This window comes from Triturus cristatus, chromosome 12 (genome assembly GCF_964204655.1).
Source record: "Triturus cristatus chromosome 12, aTriCri1.1, whole genome shotgun sequence".
Classification (NCBI taxonomy): Eukaryota; Metazoa; Chordata; class Amphibia; order Caudata; family Salamandridae; genus Triturus; species Triturus cristatus.
In genome coordinates, this window is record NC_140595.1 from 341,458,088 (window position 1) to 341,478,532 (window position 20,445).

Here is a 20,445-nt window from a genome sequence, read left to right on the forward strand (position 1 = left end):
CAGTTTTCTAGGAGTACATTATTCAATATTTTGTGATTTTCATTTTTACATAAACAAATAGAATCCTAATAACTGCATATGCACTTGGGAACTTTTTGTCTCCTTTTTTTGCACAGGGAACATTACAAATGGTTGGGCATGCAGGGAAGGGAGTTTTCCTTGGATCATAGGTAAGTATTTTCCTTGTGGAGAAAACTGTTTTCTAAACGTACATCAAGTATGATGTTGTCCGTATCCATTGCCACTCTGGAAACAGATTTACCCTCCCTCTCCCTCTCTGACCATTCGCTTGCTTGACACTAGTCCAACAAAAGCTTGTGAATTTTCAAGACATCCCTTTACTGGAACACCTACTCTTCACCAATGGAAGCAGATTTACCAACAAGTAAGTGTGGGTGAAATATTCAGGCGAATTTCAAAACATGCAAAATTCACCTCTTTATTTCTATCTGCAGAGCGGTATCACATTTGCTTTTAGGAACTATGTAATGGTTCCGCCTTTTTTAAAAAGTTGGGGCAGGTGGATGTGAAACCAGATGTAAGGTTACAAAAACAAGACTAAATTAAGAAACTAGTTTTATGCCAAATATTTTCATGCCTTACATACAGCAATCAAAAGTTACACATCCGTGTAAATGGATGTTTGTGACTCATTTAAAGAATTTTATATTTTCACAATGTGTGTATATTCACTAATAATTTCAGAATTCAGAACTTCCATTGTTAGTTTACCCTCAAGTCTTGGAATATGAAGTGCTACAGAGGTCTTGCATCCCTTTGTAAGGTTCTTTACAACTTCCAACTCTTGTGTTACTTTTCGTGTGCATTTATAGTTCATGCAACCTAATTTCATCCTAGAAAAGGGGAGAACACCATTGCTCCTTACATGAGGATGCATTAATGCTAATGTAAAATTATGTGCTACAGGGTTTCACCATTGTTCCTAGTTTCTACTATGCCTGATAGATTCTCAGGCATATTGCTTACTGCTTACCCAACTGTAGACATATTGCTCAATAAAACAGTCAAATCAAACCTTCAAATCTTTCGCATTAACATAGGCCATATAATGTAATTTGGATGATCGCAATAGGGGAATTATTCTACAGGACAGTAGTATTACTAGTACCTTAGTAAGAGGCAAATGGTGGATGTTCTATTCTTGTATCCTCCACCTGGCCATTTACTATGGAGGGTGTCAACGCGAACTGAAATGGTGTAGGTCAGTGGTTTTTAATCCGTGGTCTGAGGACCTCTAGAGTTCCACGTGGCCAACTCAAAAGGTCTGCGACTTTGCTACAAACTTAAATGACATTAAAGAGAATACATTGAAATTCATAATGTTCCTACAAATAAAGAAGTAAACCTTTTTATATTTGATTATGAATCTGTTCAATATTTGAACATTTATTTTGGTGTGTACTTGTTTTTGTATATTTGTGTATTGTCATGTGGTTCAAATCATAGCAATTGCTTGGGCCCGGGGTCCCAGAGTCAGTGGGGGTCCCGTAGTTACAGTAATGGTTCAGTAGGAGTCTACTGAAGTCAAAAGTTTAAGAAACATTGGTGTAGGCCCATAAAACTAGAGTGGCTGGCCGCTCACCCTGTTTTCTGGTCTTTGCGTCATAAATGACTGTCAGTGAAGAGACAGTGGCCTTTCAGCCAAAAGTATGACAGCTACTAAACCACACCCAGGAATGCAAAGTGGGTTCAAACAAAGTATCCTCTCTTTATGACTACTTCTCCACTGTCCACATATGATAACAGAAATGTCATCTTCTGTCACAGGCCTGTTGGAATTTGTTTCCATGAATTTGCATCCTAAATAGGTTCTTTCCACTGTGAATGTGCCAATTTTCCCAAAACATCACTGCAATCACATGTGTGACACTATCTCAAGGTAGATAATATCAATAGAGAGCAATAATGCATCCAAAAAATCAAGTACCACTACATCATTAGGGTAAAGATATTAATATAATTGTAGCCTCAATATTGTCTCTTTAACCTTATTAACTATTGATTTCACTTTATTACATTTACCTGTACTTACCTTGCAATATAATCGTTAGGTCAACATTGTGGATGTAATATTAATGTCATGCAATAGAGTGTCTGTGATATGGGGGTAAACCCAGTCACGAATACTTCCTTAAATATGACAAATGCCCCTCCATTTAGCAGGCAGATTTGATGCCGCTACCAGTCATAGAATTTGCCATCTTCACCCAAAATCACACAAAAATCAGGGCCATACTTGCTTTAATGTGTCCACTGCAGGAGCAGTACAAGAGAGCAGGTTATGTTTAATTCTAGTTTCAGAATAAGTTTGCTTCTTGCAGGATCTCACTACATGCCTTCTGAACAAAGTAGCCGCTGCATGAATGGTCTGTCTGTCTCTGGGTCACCTACATCCCGCAGCAGTCCCAGTAGCCCTTCCCTTGGGAGCACTCAACATGTAACCCAGGGCCCTCTTACAGCATCAAATGTCCTTCAAATGTCACTTCAGTGCATGTCAGGTGCTGCATTTGTAATCCTATTTTACATTATCTACAGGCCTGAAGGACAGTTTGATGAACTTGTGACACACAGCTCATGGCGCTGGCTAATGCCCTTTCCGCTAGCTCAAATAAACAAGAGGGCACCAAGGTGAGGGAAATTGAATAAAGTGCTAATTAAGTGAAAGACATGGAGGACGAATATGCTTTTATTCACTTTTCTCTTACCTTGAAAAGAAACAGACAAACCATTTCACTAAGAGGACTTTCTTACAACATTAGTTTGATCAAGATGCTATGCTACATTTTTCTTGTCATGCGTATTCTTAAGTGTTCCTTTCTTACTTTAAAATTAGCATTTTTATCCAAGGCAGATATTGACAAAGTACTTGATGACTGTCTGAGCATTTATAATACCCACACTATATATAGGGTAGCACTACTAGAGAATATGTGAAAATAACATGAAGCTGGGCATAACCAGGTTATGAACGAAAACCCTCACTCACCCGAGGGTGACATGCTTCATCATAGGGTTCCTCCAGCACACGGGAACTGCAAGGTACCCCGTGTGGGCTACAACTTTACCCAAGAGGGAGGGAGCAGGAGTGCAAAGTATGGGTTGGTTCTACCAACTCGATATGGTAAGGAGGGGCAGAGTGCAAAATAAAAAGTAAAACGTGTATTAAAAACTATCTACATAGGGGCAACAACTTTATTCTTCCTTCCTATGTGGTAGTTAGTTAAAATGCAAGTGAATATAGGGTTATAAATAGATACCCTATCTAGTGATCAACATGTTTGCGCCCAAGTGACAATGTAGTTCAAGGCATTCATCAGGATCAAAAGACAGTCTCTCTGTTGTATCAAGTGTATAAATCATAATGTGGTACTTAGGCCTCAATTTCTTGACCATCACGCGCATGTGTCGATCAATATGATAGGTCAGAAGGCTCTGTAAAACAATAATAAAACCATACAGTGTGCAGATCTTTCACCCGTGTATACCATTACCCAAAATCAGTGTCCAATAAAATAGAAATTCTTACCTAAAGCATATTATGTATGTGTCAACTCAACCTTCTGCAGAGTCTTACACCATGTCAGTTATGCTATTAGGAAATGCAAATGTATAAACTTGTTAAAATTATAGATATGGCTCATATTATAGACACCACCGCATTAAATCCCCTGAAAACCCAAAACGATAAGCGGACACCCAGGACTCAAACAATAGTGAGCAATTGTCTTATCAATCAGTATCTTATAGCAATTGCTACATGTTGTCTGGTGGCCATAATCTTTGTATATTAGTTTGTCGTCTCTGTGTGTAGATGCTTGTATTCAGATAGAACTCTGAAGTATTAAACCCTTGGGATGTAAAAATGATAGCCTTAAACTCCGATGTCAGTCGGTAGCAACTAGTGCTTGTCCCGTAAGTCTAAGCTTTAAAGTGAGCCAACTGTACGAACGGTAACATAAAGATACAAAATATATTACAGATTGGATATGAATCCCACTCTATAATTATTGTTACTACTATATATAGCACCCGCTCACCTTATATAGCTCATGGCGCTTACCCTTTCCATAGGGAATTCTAGTCAAAGATACAGAGAAAATAGCAGAATAAAATTACACCTCAATTCCCAGAAAGCTAGATCTCTACTCAGAAAGTGTGCTTTTTATGATTTGTTGTAAATAGAGCACTTTGATTACCCACGAGGGCTATTTTCCCCATCGAAAGTCGCAAAAAGGTGGATTAAATTGCAGTTATACATAGATCTGCTAAAACTAAACAACTACAATTTAAAAAATAAAAAAAGCATTGAAATTCACCTAAGTGTAACTTGCATTACTATGATGCACTTCTTATGCTATCACATATTACATCACTGATGACATCTGAAATCTATGGCGATGCAAGTTATATATAACTGGTGAATTTGAGTGTTTTTTTTGTTTTTAAACAGTACTTTGTTATTATTATTATCATACAACCACTGAAATTCATCAGTTATAGTTAAGTTGAAGTGACATGCCCCCACCATGAACAATCTTGTCATCAATGATGTCATTTCAGATATTGTTTTGATATTATCAATAGCGTCATAGAACATGTCATGAGGTCAACACAACGGGTGCACATATATATATTCACTAAATGTCATCAGTGAGATCACTGATCATGTCTTAAGTGACGTAATATGTGTGGTCATAATCAGTGCCTTGTGGGCCGTAAGTTATAGTTAGCTCAGGTAACTACAACTGCTGAATTTCAATGGTTTTGTACGAGCGAAATCTGAGCCTAACGATAACGTCCTTGTAACCACTGGTATTTTTCAGTGAATTTCTAAGGTTTTTTAACATTAAGGAAGAGGCCTACTACAATGCACCATGGGGGGGGGGGGGGTTGAACGGAGGGCTTGGCCTGGCATTGTGCTGCCCCCAACCAAGCTTGCTGCTCATGCCCACCCTTCTCCTTCCCATCCATTGTCCAAATCCATGACCCTGCTCCCTCTTTACAGCTGTGTGTGGCTGTTTTTCTCCCACTGCCCTTGCTGCCTGCCCTAAACAGTTTGCTTGCTGCCCCATCCACCTCCTCCATACCCTCTGTTGTCTAAGTTCATGCATCAGCCCCTTCTCTACTGCCCTGCATGGTCCAATGTGCTACCACTGCCCTCCATTTAGCTTGATGTCCCTGCCCACTCCCCCTGCCCTCCAATCCCCAATTATATGCCCCATCTTTGCACTCCTTCTTAGCCTCTCTGCTTAGCTTGCTGCCCCTACTATCCTTCCTCCTGCCCTTCGATGTCTGTGTGCATGGCCCTGCTCCCTTCTTTCTGCCCAGCCAGAATCCATGGGCCTGCCACCCTCCTATCTACTCTGAGTGTTCTGTTGAGCTGCCACTGCCTCTGCCACAGGCCTAGCATGGTCAGGTGGCTGCTGTCTGTCCCTGTCACCTCCACCCTGCCTGTCCATGTTCCATGCCCCTATCCCCTCCCTCCTGTTCTCCACGGTCCAGTTTGCTACCAGTCCCTTATGCTCTCCATGCTCTGTTTTGCTGCAACTGCTTCTGCTATCTTCTCTGCGTGGTCTGTTGTGAAGCCCCTGCCCTCTTTTTTCTGAGTCCAGCCCTACCCCTGCATTTTGTCCTCCATGGTCCTTTGCGCATGTCCCTGCCCCCTCCCTCTTACTCACCATGGCTATTGTGCTGCCACTAACCCTTTTGCTTGCCATGCATGGTCTTCTGAACTGTCACAACCCCTCCCACATGCCCTGTATGGTCAGCTGTTTGCCTGGACTTCCTCCCACCTTTCCTCCGTTGTCGGTGTGTATGCCTTATAATCTCACTGTTGCCCTCCATGGTTTGCTGTGCTTCCAGTGCCCATACTGCCTAACCTCCATGGTCAGCTCCCTGCTCCTGTCCTGCCCCCTTGCCCACAGGCTGCTGTTTTCCATGAACAGACCCCTATCCCCTCCTTCCTGCCTTGTCTGGTCCACTGTTGTGTTCCTGCCCCATGTGCATGGCCCTGTCCCCTCCTAATTGCTTTCCATGATCCATTGTGCTGAACTGCTGTTCAGCATGCCCTGTCTGGTGTATTGTGTTGCTGCAACCCCAATACCTGTCCTGTAAGGTCAGTTTGGTACCCCTGCCCATCTCCCTCCTGCCCTCTCTTATCCGAGTCCATGTCCCTACCCAATTCCTCCTGCCCTCAGTGATCCAATGTACCTTTCTTGCCAACATTCTAAGCTTGGTAAGAGGGAGATTTTGAAAAAGAACCTGGGAAATTGATTTTACAGATTGTTTTACATTGACAAAGAGGAGATTTTAGGCAGAATACAGCTAAAATAAAGCCCTTTTGGGCTTAAAACCATCAGGAGTCTCCTGCTTGAATCAGATCTGTTGGTATGTGTGGTTGTCCTGCCACTGCCTCCTCCTTCTGCCCTCAAAGGTCATTTATATTGCCACAGCCTCTCTTGCCTGTACTGCAAGATTAGTTTGTTTCCCCTGCCCCCCTTTCCTCTGCCCTCCATGTTTCATTGTGCTGCCACTGCCCATGCCTGCACAACGTGGTCAACTTGTTGCTTCTGCACCCTCTTCCATGAGCGGGTCTTATTCCCATATAATCTATGGTTAGTGTGCTAAACACCTAAATGAGGACATATTTTCTGAGTTCTCAAATAGGAACAAAGCACTTTTGAATAATTTGCTAACTTTATATTTTTTTTATCCAGTTGATCACTTGATTATATGTTACACTTAAGGAAGAGTGTGTTGCATTATGGCCAGAGCTGCAGACTTTGCAACTGGGGAATTGAGTTTTAGCTTCAGCTTGACATCCTGTGTTTCTGGACAAATAGCTTAATCTCCCCATCCCTAAAACCAAAAGGAATGCATCCTTGTGTAATGTAACTGAATCTTCATGTAAAGCACCCCTATACATTCGGGTCAAGGCTGTGGTATATAAAACTGCAAAAAAAGAAATTAGTTAAGTGTTTTTCACACTTCTGTCTTTAGGCTATACTTGGGCTATATTTGGGTGATATTTCTGCTATATTTGAGAACTTTTTTCTCTGGTGGCCATCTAGGGAGAATTATTTGTTATGAAGCTCCCTAATTTTCTCATTTCCTGCAGTATCCTCAGTAGAAAATGCTTTTAGTTATTTACTTTGATTCCATTAAGATGGTGTTCAGATGCGCCACATTTTTGGCATAAATTTAGAATGTTAGAACTCTAGTTGTTCGTTAGAACACTGTAGTAAAGCTGCTGATCACCAGGGAGTTAACTGTCAGACTGCTGATGGTGTTACAAATGCATGTTTCAGTCCACATGTCAGAAAGTTTTAATGAAATATAAGAGGAAGATATTTGAGAACTCACTTAAACTGTGTCCTAATTTTTCTTTCTACAGCACTAACCATTATTTCTATGACAAACTGAACCCTCTCATTTTGTACATTTCTAAATTAAATATTTTAACTTTTAACAGCTTGATTCAATCATCATGGCTTCAGGTGTGTAACACTTTTGTCATAATTAACACTGTTAGTGTTCTAGTTGTTCTTTAGAATACTGTTGGAGGCTGCAGTAGAACACCCGGGAATCAAATGACAGGCTGCTCCTGTTGGAAGTACATGATTTGCTGAAAATGTCAGACTTCATTTTCATATGGCTGAGAAAGATAGTGTGAATTTACATAAAATATGCTCTCTATCTCATTTTAACATCTGGAGAACCTTCCATAACCTCTATGGGAAAACCATGAGAAAACTTTTTTCTCTTAAACATGATTCAAGAAATCCCAGCAGAAAGCTTATCAACAGGGTAAAATCAACTTAGTACACACCACAATTCCTAAAATTAGTATGATACCATCAACAAATGATTTCTATTGTAACAAAAATTTGTTATCCCCCTTTATATGTTCTCCATTTTGTGACCCTCAAAACCTGCCATTCACTACAATGCATTTCAAAGGGTTGCTATCATGTATATTAGTCCCAAGATGCCTGTCAACACTTTCTATTTGAAGTGTTGACAGGCAATCAGATCCCACCATGATATCTGTGCTTAGGCTCCGCCTAGATATACAGATTTGTTTTTTTTAATATCTCCAAAAATACTGAATGGATTTACACCAACAAAAAAAAAAGTGTGACCGCCGTTACAATATCTACCTTTCTGCCAAATTTGATGCAATTCCATCCTGTGTCTCGCGCTGTAGATGTGTCTAAAGACTCAATGGGAATTAACATGGAAAACACCCTTTTTTGGACCTCCCCTTTTTTTCAGCCCTGCTTGAAGGACCACCCCGAAACTTTCCATGTACAAATAGAATTACCAGGGCACTTTTTGGGGGATATTTCGTGAAAATTCTATGGAAACATGATCCTAACTATAACTACCTACTGGTGACTGTTGAACATATATATATATATTTGAGATGTCATCAGCGGTGTCACTGATCATGTCATAAGTGATGTAATATGTGAGGTCTTAAGCAGTGCATTGCAGGGGTGTAAGTTACAGTTATAACTCAGATAACTATAACTGCTGAATTTCACTGGTATTGTACGAGTAAAATATGAGCCTAACTATAACTTTCCTCTAACCTTTGGTTTTACAGTGAATTTCTAAGATTTTTTAAAGTCTATACTGTAACTATAAAGTCCCTGCAACCTTTGTTTTTTTCAAGTGAATTTATATGGTTTTTAGCTAGTAGTCCTGTTTGTAGAGTGGTGGAGCAAGGGGGTGTGGCTTCTGAACATCTCAGTAATTCCAAAGTGTGGGCCTTACTGCAGGTAACAGACGGGCTTGTTGGCCCCCAAGGACCTTCTGGAGCCAAGGGGACTTCAACCCCCAATCAGCAGTGCGCCAGGAGGCATGTTTGCAGAGTGGTGGAGAAAGGGGGCGTGGCCTCCGAAGTCCTCTCAGCAATCACACTATGTGGGATTTACTGGAGATAACAGGAGGGCTTGTTGACCCCCAAGGACCCCCTGGAGCCAAGGGGACTTCATCCCCCAATTAGCAGTGGACCAGGAGGTACGTTTGCAGAGTGGTGGAGAAAAGGGGCATGGCCGCCAATCTCCTCTGAGCAGTCATACTGTGTGGGACTTACTGGAGGTAACAGGAGGGCTTGTTGGCCCCCGAGGTCCCTTCGCATACAAGGGGACTTCATCCCCTAACCAGCAGTGCGCCAGGAGGTGCGTTTGCAGAGTGGTGAAGAAAGGGGGTGTGGCCTCTGAAGACCTCTCAGCAATCATGCTCTATGGGACTTACAGGTGGTAAAAAGAGGGCTTGTTGGCCCCAAAGGATCCACTGGAGCCAAGGGGACTTCATCCCCTAATCAGCAGTGCACCAGGAGGTGCATTTGCAGAGTGGTGGAGAAAGGGGGCGTGGCCTCGAAAGTCCTCTTAGTAATCACACTGTGTGGGACTTACTAGAGGTAATAGGAGGGCTTGATGGCCTCTTGGCGGTGGACCCACAGCAACCCCCCCAGGCCACAAAAAAGCATTTAAAAAAAAAAGAAGGTTTTGGTGGGAGATACGCCGGATCCACGAATCTGGATGAAGATTTCTGAAAAATGAAGCACGTACTCTTGCGCTTTGGTCTTAATTGGCCCCTGGGTGGACCAGGTCACAGGGCATTGTATAAATAAAGGAATGAGCACAAAAGCCCTCCCTTGAGGGGCTTATAATGCCCTGGGGACCACCACCTCCCTGGGGCTTCTTTACTAATTAGTACGGGGGGACCTGCTGTCCCGGGAATCACCACCACCCCAGGGTTTATTTCTTTTTAAATGGGGGCGTCCTCTTACACCCTCCAGCCCCGGGGACGAAACCTTTCCAGGGCTGTGTGAAAATATTGCATGGGGGCCACGCAGATCCCCCCGCATTCCCAAGGACCACCCCCTCCCCAGGGCTTTAATTACAAACAATGCAGGGGACCGCACACTCCCCCCCACAGCCCCGGAGGCCACCACCTCCCCAGGGCAAATTAGAAGAAAGGAAGGGGCGTGCAGCCTCCCCCTTGGAACCATTTGTGGCCCTAGGGACCGCCAGGGCTGGCTTCAGGAAATGGGAACAAAGTATCCCTTGGACCAACAGCAAGAACAAAAAAGAGGCTGAAGACCGTTTCCAGAAATTATCCTTCCGATTTATTCCATAATGTGTGTCAGCACAACAAGTTTCCTGATGTGTTTCAGCTTGCTTTAAAGCCTTGTTCACAGGTGAAAGTAATTTCAAAGTGTCTCATGCTTTTAAAGGTGCAGTAGCCATGTGGCCTGGGTCTAAATCATACAGGTACTAGAATGCACTTCCACAGATTTTAACATTTCGGTTCCAACTGCAGTATGTTATCAAAATATGGCATCAGTGGCATCACATTACTGCAGCTAAAATTCAACTCCTGAAATAGTCCATGCATTCATGACATTAATGTAAAGTCGACCATTTGCTTTAAAAGTCATTAGTTATGCCAGCCTTTTTGTGCTGTCCTGTAAAGATTCTCTGAACTCCCTTGATCAAGCCCCAGATGTTGGTAGTATTAGGATAAGTCCTTTCCTTATGTGCATGCTCCCCAAATAACATCCAACAAAACAGTCTTTGTCTATGGGAGCCCCCGACCCTACAGGGCGGCTTCAGAAAACAGCATTGGGAGCCAATAGTTTTGGCCATAGGGAGTCTCCTAGAGAAAACATTGATTTATACGGACCACTTACTTTTTCCATTTATAGAGACACTGTCGTCTTATCTCAAGGACAGCTCAGATTTTTTGAGGAGAGTTGATCTTATTCCATGGGAAGATATGTATACACTTGTAACGATGGATGTACAGGCGTTATACATAGGTATTCATCATGGGGATAGACTGGAAGCAGTCGGTCATTATTTGAGGGTCAGTCCTTATTTGAAGACAATATAATTTTATTGGAAATGAGGCAGTTCTGTCTAAATGAGAATGTTTTCCTTTTTGATGGAAAACTATATAGGCAACGACAGGGTACAGCAATAGGCACATGCTCCAACCCACAATTTGGTGATGGGCTGGTGGGAGGAGTTTGTGCCAATGTGTCAAGACCCTGTGTTACAATGCCATGGCATGTTTAGGCTCATAATAAGTGTCCCCCCTCCCTGGGGAAACTATGTGGGGTTTTCACTGTTAACCAGTCTTTGCTTTTTTTTTATGGATGTAGTATTTTATGGACGTGGTGTTACATGAATGAACCGCAAGATGACATATCCCTGATCACAAATGGTAGGCACAAAGTATATATTTTTTTTATTGTTGTATTCTTTCTGAATGACACTCCTTTCCATTTGCAGCTATGTGAGGCACATATGTGAATACCATGCCTTAACAAGACTGTGCTTCCGCACCATGTGCTTAGTAAAAGCAGACACAAGCAACTGCAGCAGTAAGCCACACCCTTAATGTGTCTTTCTGGTTCAATTTTAGGACAAGACTATTTAAGTAATCCTGTCCCAGCACATAGTGCTTGGCCTCAGTTCATCTTGCTGCTCACCTTGTCTCCAGTCCCGCATAGCAGTCAGCTGATCTTGTCCCACACAGCAGCAGTCTTCAGGCAGCTGATCTTCCGGCAATATGCTTCCATCATCTCTGGCCTTCCAGCCACGCCTACCATCTCCTGGGCAACGCGTCCCGATTCCTTGGCGTCTTCTGGTGCATCCGCTTCAGTCACGCTTCCTGCAGTAAAGAAAGAAGAAATCAACGAAAACAGGTATTTCTCGGTCCTCGTGTCTTGTGGCGATCAAATGGCTTATTAATGTAATTACCTTTTTATTTTTTGTATTTGCACACAGAAAAGCAAAGACTTTGCAAGAACATGCAACGAAACGGCTCTTTGGGCTATTACAGTGCATTACAGGCAGTGCTTATTGGAACAACAACCAAGGCCACATACAATTGTGGAAGCCCTTATAATGCTCACAATCATGATCATTGTTCAAGTTAATCATCAAACTCATGCTATTTCAGAACTGCTCAAAAAGAACTTTGTCTAACTTTGGTATCGCAAAGTTGCAAACAACAGGGAACGTATTTTGTTATTTGAGGTGATCACTATAGAACATAGAGGTATATTACTGTTGTGAACAGAAGACGGTTCAGTGCATGTAGTCTCTTAAGTAGATTTATTCCAGGTATGATGTTATGTAGAGAGCCCCACCAGGAGCAGCCTTCCTGCTGCTCAGCCCATACACCAACTGACATCCTCACTCCTCCAACATTCCACAGTCACCTCTCACATCAACATTCCACCCCACAGTCACACTGGCTGAGCAGCACGTATAACACATCTTCCTTTCTTTATACAAAAAAAAGAATCAATTCCAAAAGGATCACAAAATAAATGGTGCATGCAAAAGGTGACAATAAAGTAATAACATGCAACACAGGGCATCAAAGCAAAAAGAAATGTAATACATGTACAGATGACGACATACATGTATAAAAGATAGCAAAGAATAAATATTAGGAAGAAGTAAACACACCACGCAAACCAGCAATACTACACACACCACTTCTCGCAGAGGCAGCCCCTAACGGGGGCATAAGAGGCCGGCGCCATAACCAACGCCGGGCCCCCTCCCCACCCCCGCAGAAACCGGTTTTGGCGCCAAGAAAGCGCCCACAGGACAGGGGCTACCCGCCCCCTCCCCCCCCCCCGGCCGCAGCCGCCAGACTGGCGCCAACCCCCCCGGCCAATGGGGGCCTTAGCGCCTACAAACGGCCCAATGATGGGCAAGCACCGGCAGGGGCGAGCGACGCTGGGGGGGGGATATAAGCAAGGCTCCCCCAAGCTGGCGACTACACTTGGGAACGGGGGAGCAGCACCGGCGAAGGACCCGCCTTTATCTTTGAAACGGACAACGGAAGGAATCGGCGATCTTACCCGGCACAAGGAGAATCTCGGACTTCGGGGACTGCCGGGCTGCCGAGGGCGTGGAAGACCGCCGTGCTGCCAGGACGACCAGTGCCTTGATCGGGAAGACCGCCGTGCTGCCAGGACGACCAGTGCCGCGATCGGGGGCAGCGGCGCAGTCCTTCCGGGTTCGCCGCCTGAGCTCGCCGCCTTCTACCAGCCAAGCGCATCCCGTCCCAAGGAGGCCGCTGGGGGTAGCCCACCGTGTTAGCTCACCCTGCTAGCGCCTTGTTCCCAGCCTCGCTACTGCCGCGAGTTCAAGCCCAGTGGGGGGCTTGTAAGCGTTCTCATCTGCCCCGGACTGTTCTCGAAAGGTCCCCGGTTCGGGACCGGGCGGAAACACTTCTCATCAGCGGTGGACAGTGTGTGAGGCCAGCCAGGCGGAAGGTAGAAGCGCTCACGGGAGCAGGACGACGTCCCCCGTGCCCTGAGGCGAGGCGATCGCTCCACGGCCAGCCCCGCCCCAAGCACGAAGCAAAATACTGGCGGAAGCGCCTTAAAGGGGCAGGCGCGGTCTCACGCGGCAGGTGGAGGCAGCGTTTGACTGCCCTAGAGGAAGGAGAGCACGAAGCAGCCTCCGCCGCAGCAGCGTAAACAGCGTAAACAAAGCTGGGTTGCCAAGCGACGTGAGGGAGGCGACTCACAACATTGCAGTGCCAGCGTGAACGATTTTTGGTGCATATAGCCGGCGGCAGCACCCCGCCTTGTGGCCAATTTAAACACAGGACCCGAAGTCCAAAAAGGAGCACACGAGATGGCAAAGAGGGGCAGGAAACGCCAGCAGGAGGATTTGGGAGAGCTGTTGAAGAGGATCCGCGCTGCGTCCCAGGAGCATGGGCACGACTGGATGGACCGCTATTCGCAGGACGACACCAGCGAGGGGGCAGGCAGCCAGCAGCAGGTGCACGCCAGAGCCCCGGCGGCCAAGAGGATAAGGAGGGCACCTGCCAAGCTTGCCGAGGCGGCCGCTCCCAAGAAAACTCCCCAGAGGAAGGCCCAGCCACCTGTAGCCAGCACGGCGGCGGCGGGACCGGGCCCCGGGGGCAGCGGCAAGTCAACAACCGGTGAGCATATCAGCGCAATAGTGCAGGAATGTATTAAATCTATGACACCGTTGCTGTTGCAGAGCCTAAACCAGGCACAGGGGGATCGGGGGACAGGGGCACCGGCAGCAGCAGAAGAGGGACGGGCTGGTTTGCCGTGGCACCTCATAGACCCAGGGCAGGCACGAGCGCAGGCACTAGGGCAGGGCGCGGCCGGGTCCGGGGGAGACAACGGGGCGCCAGTCACAGCCTGGGGGGGCTCGAGCGCGCAGGGCAGCTCACACATCACACCGCCGGCGCCCGAACCATACGTAAGGGCGTCACCAGGCCCAGCATCTATGACCACCAGGGCGACAGGCTTGGCATGCCTCATACCGCCAGCAGTGAAAGAGCGCATTTGGCGAAAAGAGTTTATCGACATCTTCTCCCTGTTGGAAATACAGTTGGAAGGGCTGGACTTGACGGCATGCGATAGGAAGGATGAGGAAAGAAGGGAAAGGCGTAGGGAGCGCAAAGAGAGAAATTTCGACAATTGGCTTGATGCATTCAGAATCATGGCCTGCATCATAGTGGAGAAATTCCCGCGCTGCGCTGCTGACCTATGGCTGTATGAAGCCAACATACATAAAGCGCAAAGGCAATTCCCGGGTGATGCATGGTTAGAGTACGACAAGGGTTTCAGGCTAAAAATGCAGACGCACCCCGAAATGGAGTGGAACGAGGAGGATGTGTCCGGCTTCATCCATAAGATGATGGTTGCGAAGGAGGCAAGGTCATGGGTGGGGAGGAGCGAGCAGTCCTTTCGGCCCCCCTTCCACAAAAGTAGAGGGAGGCCTTTTCAAAAGACCAGGCAGGCCAGTTCAGGGAGGCCATCACACGCCAACGGGTCCCCGGCAATATGTTGGAAGTTCGAGGCTAACGAGTGCACTTACGGGGCATCATGTAAGTTCCAACACTGCTGCTCATCCTGCGGGGGGGGGCACCCAGCAGCAGCATGTAAGAAAAGAAAGGAGCACAAAGGGGACAGGAAAGACGCAAAGAAATAGCGAGGGGCACACGGGAGCCACGGGGGGCCCTGGGGGGTGGGCGGCATTCAGGCTAGCATGGTCACCAATCAACACACACCGGTTACGGAAGCTAGCAAACAGATACCACAATAGGAAGGACGCAGAAACTTTGGTTCATGGCTTTGAGGAGGGTTTCCCCATCCCTTTCTCAGGCCCCCTCCCGCCAGGCAGCTCCAAAAACTTGAAATCGGCATTGCTACACCCAGGAGTAGTGACCAAGAAGTTGGAGAAAGAGAGGTCCCTGGGCAGAGTTGAGGGCCCCCTCCCCCCTGACATGGGCAAGGGCATGGTGATCTCCCCGCTAGGGGTGGTGCCCAAGAAGGAGCAGGGACAGTACAGGCTAATACACCATCTGTCCTTCCCTCACGGCTCCTCGGTGAATGATGGGATCTGCGCGGAGGCGTGTTCAGTGAGCTACGCCTCGATAGACGACGCCATCGACTTAGTGAGGGCCTCAGGCCGGGGGGCGCTCATGGCGAAAGCTGACATTGAGTCTGCTTTCCGCTTACTCCCGGTTCACCCGGCGAGTTTCCACTTATTAGGTTTCCAGTGGGAGGGTAGGGTTTATTTCGACAAAGCTATGCCAATGGGTTGCTCGGTCTCATGCGCTTACTTCGAGATATTCAGCACCTTTGTTGAGTGGGCACTGCACGACAAGCACCCGGCGGGCGGGAAGCTCCATTACCTGGATGACTTCCTCTTCACAGGCCCGGCGGGGTCAGCAGTTTGCGGGAACACGCTGGCAGCATTCAGGGAATTGGCAGACGAGCTAGGGATTCCCTTGTCCCAGGACAAAACCACGGGTCCCTCCACAAGCATCACCTTCCTAGGGATAGAGATAGACTCGATTGCAGGGACGTCCAGGCTCCCCCCAGACAAAGTGGAGGATTTCAGGGCGGAGATTAAGGGCCTTTGCGGGCGGGAAAAAGCCACCTTACGAGAAATCCAGAGGCTCATAGGCAAACTAAACTTCGCGGCCAGGGTGATCCCGGCGGGCAGGGCGTTTGCCAGGCGCTTGACACAGTTAACATGCGGGCTCCACCAGATGCACCATCATGTGAGGTTGGGTGCGGCGGTCAAAAAGGATCTGCTGATGTGGGACATGTTTCTGGCAGACTTCAACGGTGTGCTGATATGGAGGGAAGGCTGGGTGACCAGCAGGCAGATCGCGCTGTATACTGACGCTTCAGGGAGCACGGGCTTCGGGGCGATCCTGGGCGACAAGTGGTGCGCGGGGCAGTGGCCTAATAGTTGGCACAAGGAGGGCATGACCAGCAACATCACCTTCTTAGAGCTATTCCCCATAATAGTCGCACTCACAGTATGGAAGCAGGCCCTAAAGAACATGAAGCTGACTCTTTGGTCCGACAACAAAGGGGTGGTGCAAGCGATTAACAGAGGGACAGCCAGGTGCCCCAATACTCTGAGACTAATGCGCCGACTGATTAAATTGCAGTTGGAGGGCAACATAGACCTGAGAGCGCGCCACGTACCGGGAGCAGAGAACGAGGTGGCGGACGCCTTGTCCAGAGCAAGAATGGCAAGATTCAGGGAGCTAGCGCCCAGCGCGGAGCGGAACATGACCCCCTTTCCGGAGCCACTATGGGACCTGGCGGGGTTGACCTATCAGAACTGATTGGCCAGGCTCTCACCCCGGAGGCCGGCAGGAGGTATAGGAAGTACGTTAATACTGTAATGCTAGTGGGTGGCATCCAGACCCTGGGCAATGTGGAGGCGACGGCCAGAGCAACCGGAGTATTCATACAGTGGGCGTTTAACGCCAACAAATCCAGGTCATGGGCGCAGGCCCACCTGGGTGCGGTTTCACATTACAGTAAACTGATGACCGGCCACGACCCCGTTGCGTCCCACTACATCAAGACGGCAATGAAGGGATGGAGGCGCTCGGAGGGCACAAGGAGGGACAGCAGGCACCCGATAGACTACACTAGGCTGGGCAGGCTAGTGGGGGCATTGCAGGGAGTGGCCAAGGACGACTTTGAGCTCCTGCTGTTTAGGGCGGCTTTTACGACCGCCTTTTTCGGGGCATTCCGCCTCAGTGAGCTGGTGGCACCAGCAAAGGCAGGGGCAGCAGAGCACTGCCTGCAAGCGGGCGACGTGGCCCCCGTGGCAGGGGAAATGGAGATCCTGCTGAAACGATCAAAAACAGACCAGGCTGGCAAGGGGGCACTGATAAAGCTACGATGCATCAGGGAACAAGACTGCTGCGCAGTATGCTGCCTGCTGGCTTTTATGGCCGTACGCCCGGCCGGGGAAGGCCCTTTGTTCAGGCACAGGGATGGCACGCACCTGAGCAAATTTCAGTTCAAAGCAATGTTGCGACTCGCGCTCAGCAAGGCAGGGCTGCCGCCAGCGGCCTTCGGGTCCCATTCATTCCGGATAGGGGCTGCCACGACCGCCGCGCTGCACGGGATGAGCGAGGCGGGGATCCAGGCGGTCGGGCGGTGGCGGTCAAGGGCATACCGCACCTACGTAAGGCCCCAGCTGCTGTGAGCTACAAGGCGGCTGGGGAGGGGAAGCGGAGGCACCCCCCCCCAGCAGTTGGGCACCCACATGACAATTTATTTGCTGTCCCTTTCACCAGCAGGACAGAAACCACGTCTGGTGTGGGTGGTAGGCCACTCGTTTATAAAGCGGATGCAAACCTGGTGGCGACGCCTGGGCCACAAGCAGGACGGACGGCCAGGGGACACATGCGTGCGGTGGTACGGACAACCAGGGATGAGGTGGGACCAGCTACCGGCCGCCCTGGCAGAACTACAGGCAGAGGCGGTATGGCACCCGGACGTCCGGATTATCCACTTGGGAGGGAACGATCTGGCCAAACTGGGGAGGAGAGCACTCCTCCACGACATACAGCGGGATCTCACGGAGGCAGCCAAAGCCTTCAGGAGCACTACCGTGATTTGGTCGGAGCTGATCAGCAGGAAGATATGGCGCGGGGCAGAATCCCAGAAAGCGGTCGAGAACTCGCGGAAGAAGCTGAACCTCACCGTAAGCAAATTCTGCAGAATCAATGGTTTGGAGTCAGTCAGACACGGGCTCATCCACACGGGCCGCCCAGAACTCTACGCAGAGGATGGGGTGCACCTCTCTGAGGAAGGTATGGGGGTCTTTTGGAGCAACCTCTGGGGGGCCATGGCTATGGCAGGTTGCAGGTGACGCCGTCTCATGAGAGGGGGGAGCCGCAGGAAGACGGGAGCCTCCCTGGCGGCGTGGCGGAGAACGACGGGGAGAACAGTCGGTACGGTGGCACACCGGAGGGCGGTGTGCCAGGACAGGACCACTCACCTTGGGATGCCTCACGGCTGGGCGAGTGGACCGAAAGGTGCGAGTAGGGCCACTCACTTTGGGATGCCTCACGGCTGGGTGAGTCGGACTACCAAGAGGGGGTAGCAAACGGAGACGGCGCTCGCAGCCCAGCCCCCGCCGGTTGGCAGGGCGCAACACGAGTCCGGCAAGGTAGCGAGTTGTGGCCTAACTCCGGGACAGCTGCTACACCCCCCACGCAAGAAAAAGGGGAAACCCAACCGGAAAGAACCGACAGAAGGACCAAGAGACAAGACTGACATGCCAATAAAGTTTTTACCAAACTGCCAGTACAACTACATGTATTCCTAATAAAACTGCGGCCAACAAATGACCACCACAAGATGTGTGTACGTTGGCTTATTTGCACGAGGGATACAACGGGGGGGAGTGTACCCGGGGAGGGGAGAATGGGCTAAGTGCGGGGGTTATCGCAGAGGCAGCCCCTAACGGGGGCATAAGAGGCCGGCGCCATAACCAACGCCGGGCCCCCTCCCCACCCCCGCAGAAACCGGTTTTGGCGCCAAGAAAGCGCCCACAGGACAGGGGCTACCCGCCCCCTCCCCCCCCCCGGCCGCAGCCGCCAGACTGGCGCCAACCCCCCCGGCCAATGGGGGCCTTAGCGCCTACAAACGGCCCAATGATGGGCAAGCACCGGCAGGGGCGAGCGACGCTGGGGGGGGGGATATAAGCAAGGCTCCCCCAAGCTGGCGACTACACTTGGGAACGGGGAGCAGCACCGGCGAAGGACCCGCCTTTATCTTTGCCCACCCACCCACACCTGAGGAACAGCTATGTCGCAGGGCTGAGGAACAGGCAGGGCGCTGGGCGGAGAACGACGGGGAGAACAGTCGGTACGGTGGCACACCGGAGGGCGGTGTGCCAGGACAGGACCACTCACCTTGGGATGCCTCACGGCTGGGCGAGTGGACCGAAAGGTGCGAGTAGGGCCACTCACTTTGGGATGCCTCACGGCTGGGTGAGTCGGACTACCAAGAGGGGGTAGCAAACGGAGACGGCGCTCGCAGCCCAGCCCCCGCCGGTTGGCAGGGCGCAACACGAGTCCGGCAAGGTAGCGAGTTGTGGCCTAACTCCGGGACAGCTGCTACACCCCCCACGCAAGAAAAAGGGGAAACCCAACCGGAAAGAACCGACAGAAGGACCAAGAGACAAGACTGACATGCCAATAAAGTTTTTACCAAACTGCCAGTACAACTACATGTATTCCTAATAAAACTGCGGCCAACAAATGACCACCACAAGATGTGTGTACGTTGGCTTATTTGCACGAGGGATACAACGGGGGGGAGTGTACCCGGGGAGGGGAGAATGGGCTAAGTGCGGGGGTTATCCCTTTCCACCATGCAAAAACAAAATATACGCTCCATTAAACCAAACGCCACAAAACACAAGCTAAACCCCAATACCAAATCAAGCTGGCTGGCCAGGCCAACAATAGATAGAAAGAGTAGAGACTAGAAGACGTGGTAGGAAACCATTCTAAGACCTTAGAAGCTGTGGAAGATTATTCCACAGGGCACAAACGGCAGAAACATTGCCCTCCACCCTTATCCGTAGTAAGGGTGGTAAGTGTGACCTATAAGTCCACACAGAACCTGAAACTGAACAAAATGGTTCCAGATACATCATCATGGTAAAGAATCCTCAAAAACACTTCCCCCAACAAAAGATGAGGTGGAAGGTGTGGGAAACATACCACACGGAACATAAGCAAAAGCACAAAACATGGCCTAGGAACTTTGTCCTGAAAGGCACAGACCCCATGCAAACCTTGACGTGCAGAGAAAGAAATAAAACGCAACAAAATTACAGCAATCAACCTGAAAAAACCAGAACTCAAGAACCTCCTAAAAAGTAGCATAACCTGTGGCAACACGAAACTCTGATAGAAAAGAACATCAAGACATTATAAGTACTTCATGAATACCCTGTAATGTTTTAAAACATGTAGCTCACACCTGAAAATACACGTCGGCTAACTTTCTGCCCCCCCCCCCAAAAAACGCATTCATTCATTAGGCACATGACAAGGGTCTCA

The 20,445-nt window shown here is 48.7% G+C and overlaps 1 protein-coding gene across 5 annotated transcripts in view; it reads right to left on the minus strand.

The window, feature by feature from the left end:
- LOC146775982 (uncharacterized) overlaps positions 1-20,445 on the minus strand; it is a 438,400-nt gene that overhangs the window by 417,144 nt on the left and 811 nt on the right. For all 5 annotated transcript variants that reach the window (XR_014972053.1, XR_014972051.1, XR_014972052.1 and 2 more), the window contains exon 2: positions 11,528-11,709. Coding sequence is in view for 2 of the 5 variants with exons in the window: in XM_085637866.1 (XP_085493992.1) it covers positions 11,528-11,546 (19 nt within the window). In the remaining 3 variants the exon portion in view is untranslated. The remainder of the gene's footprint in view (positions 1-11,527; positions 11,710-20,445) is intronic.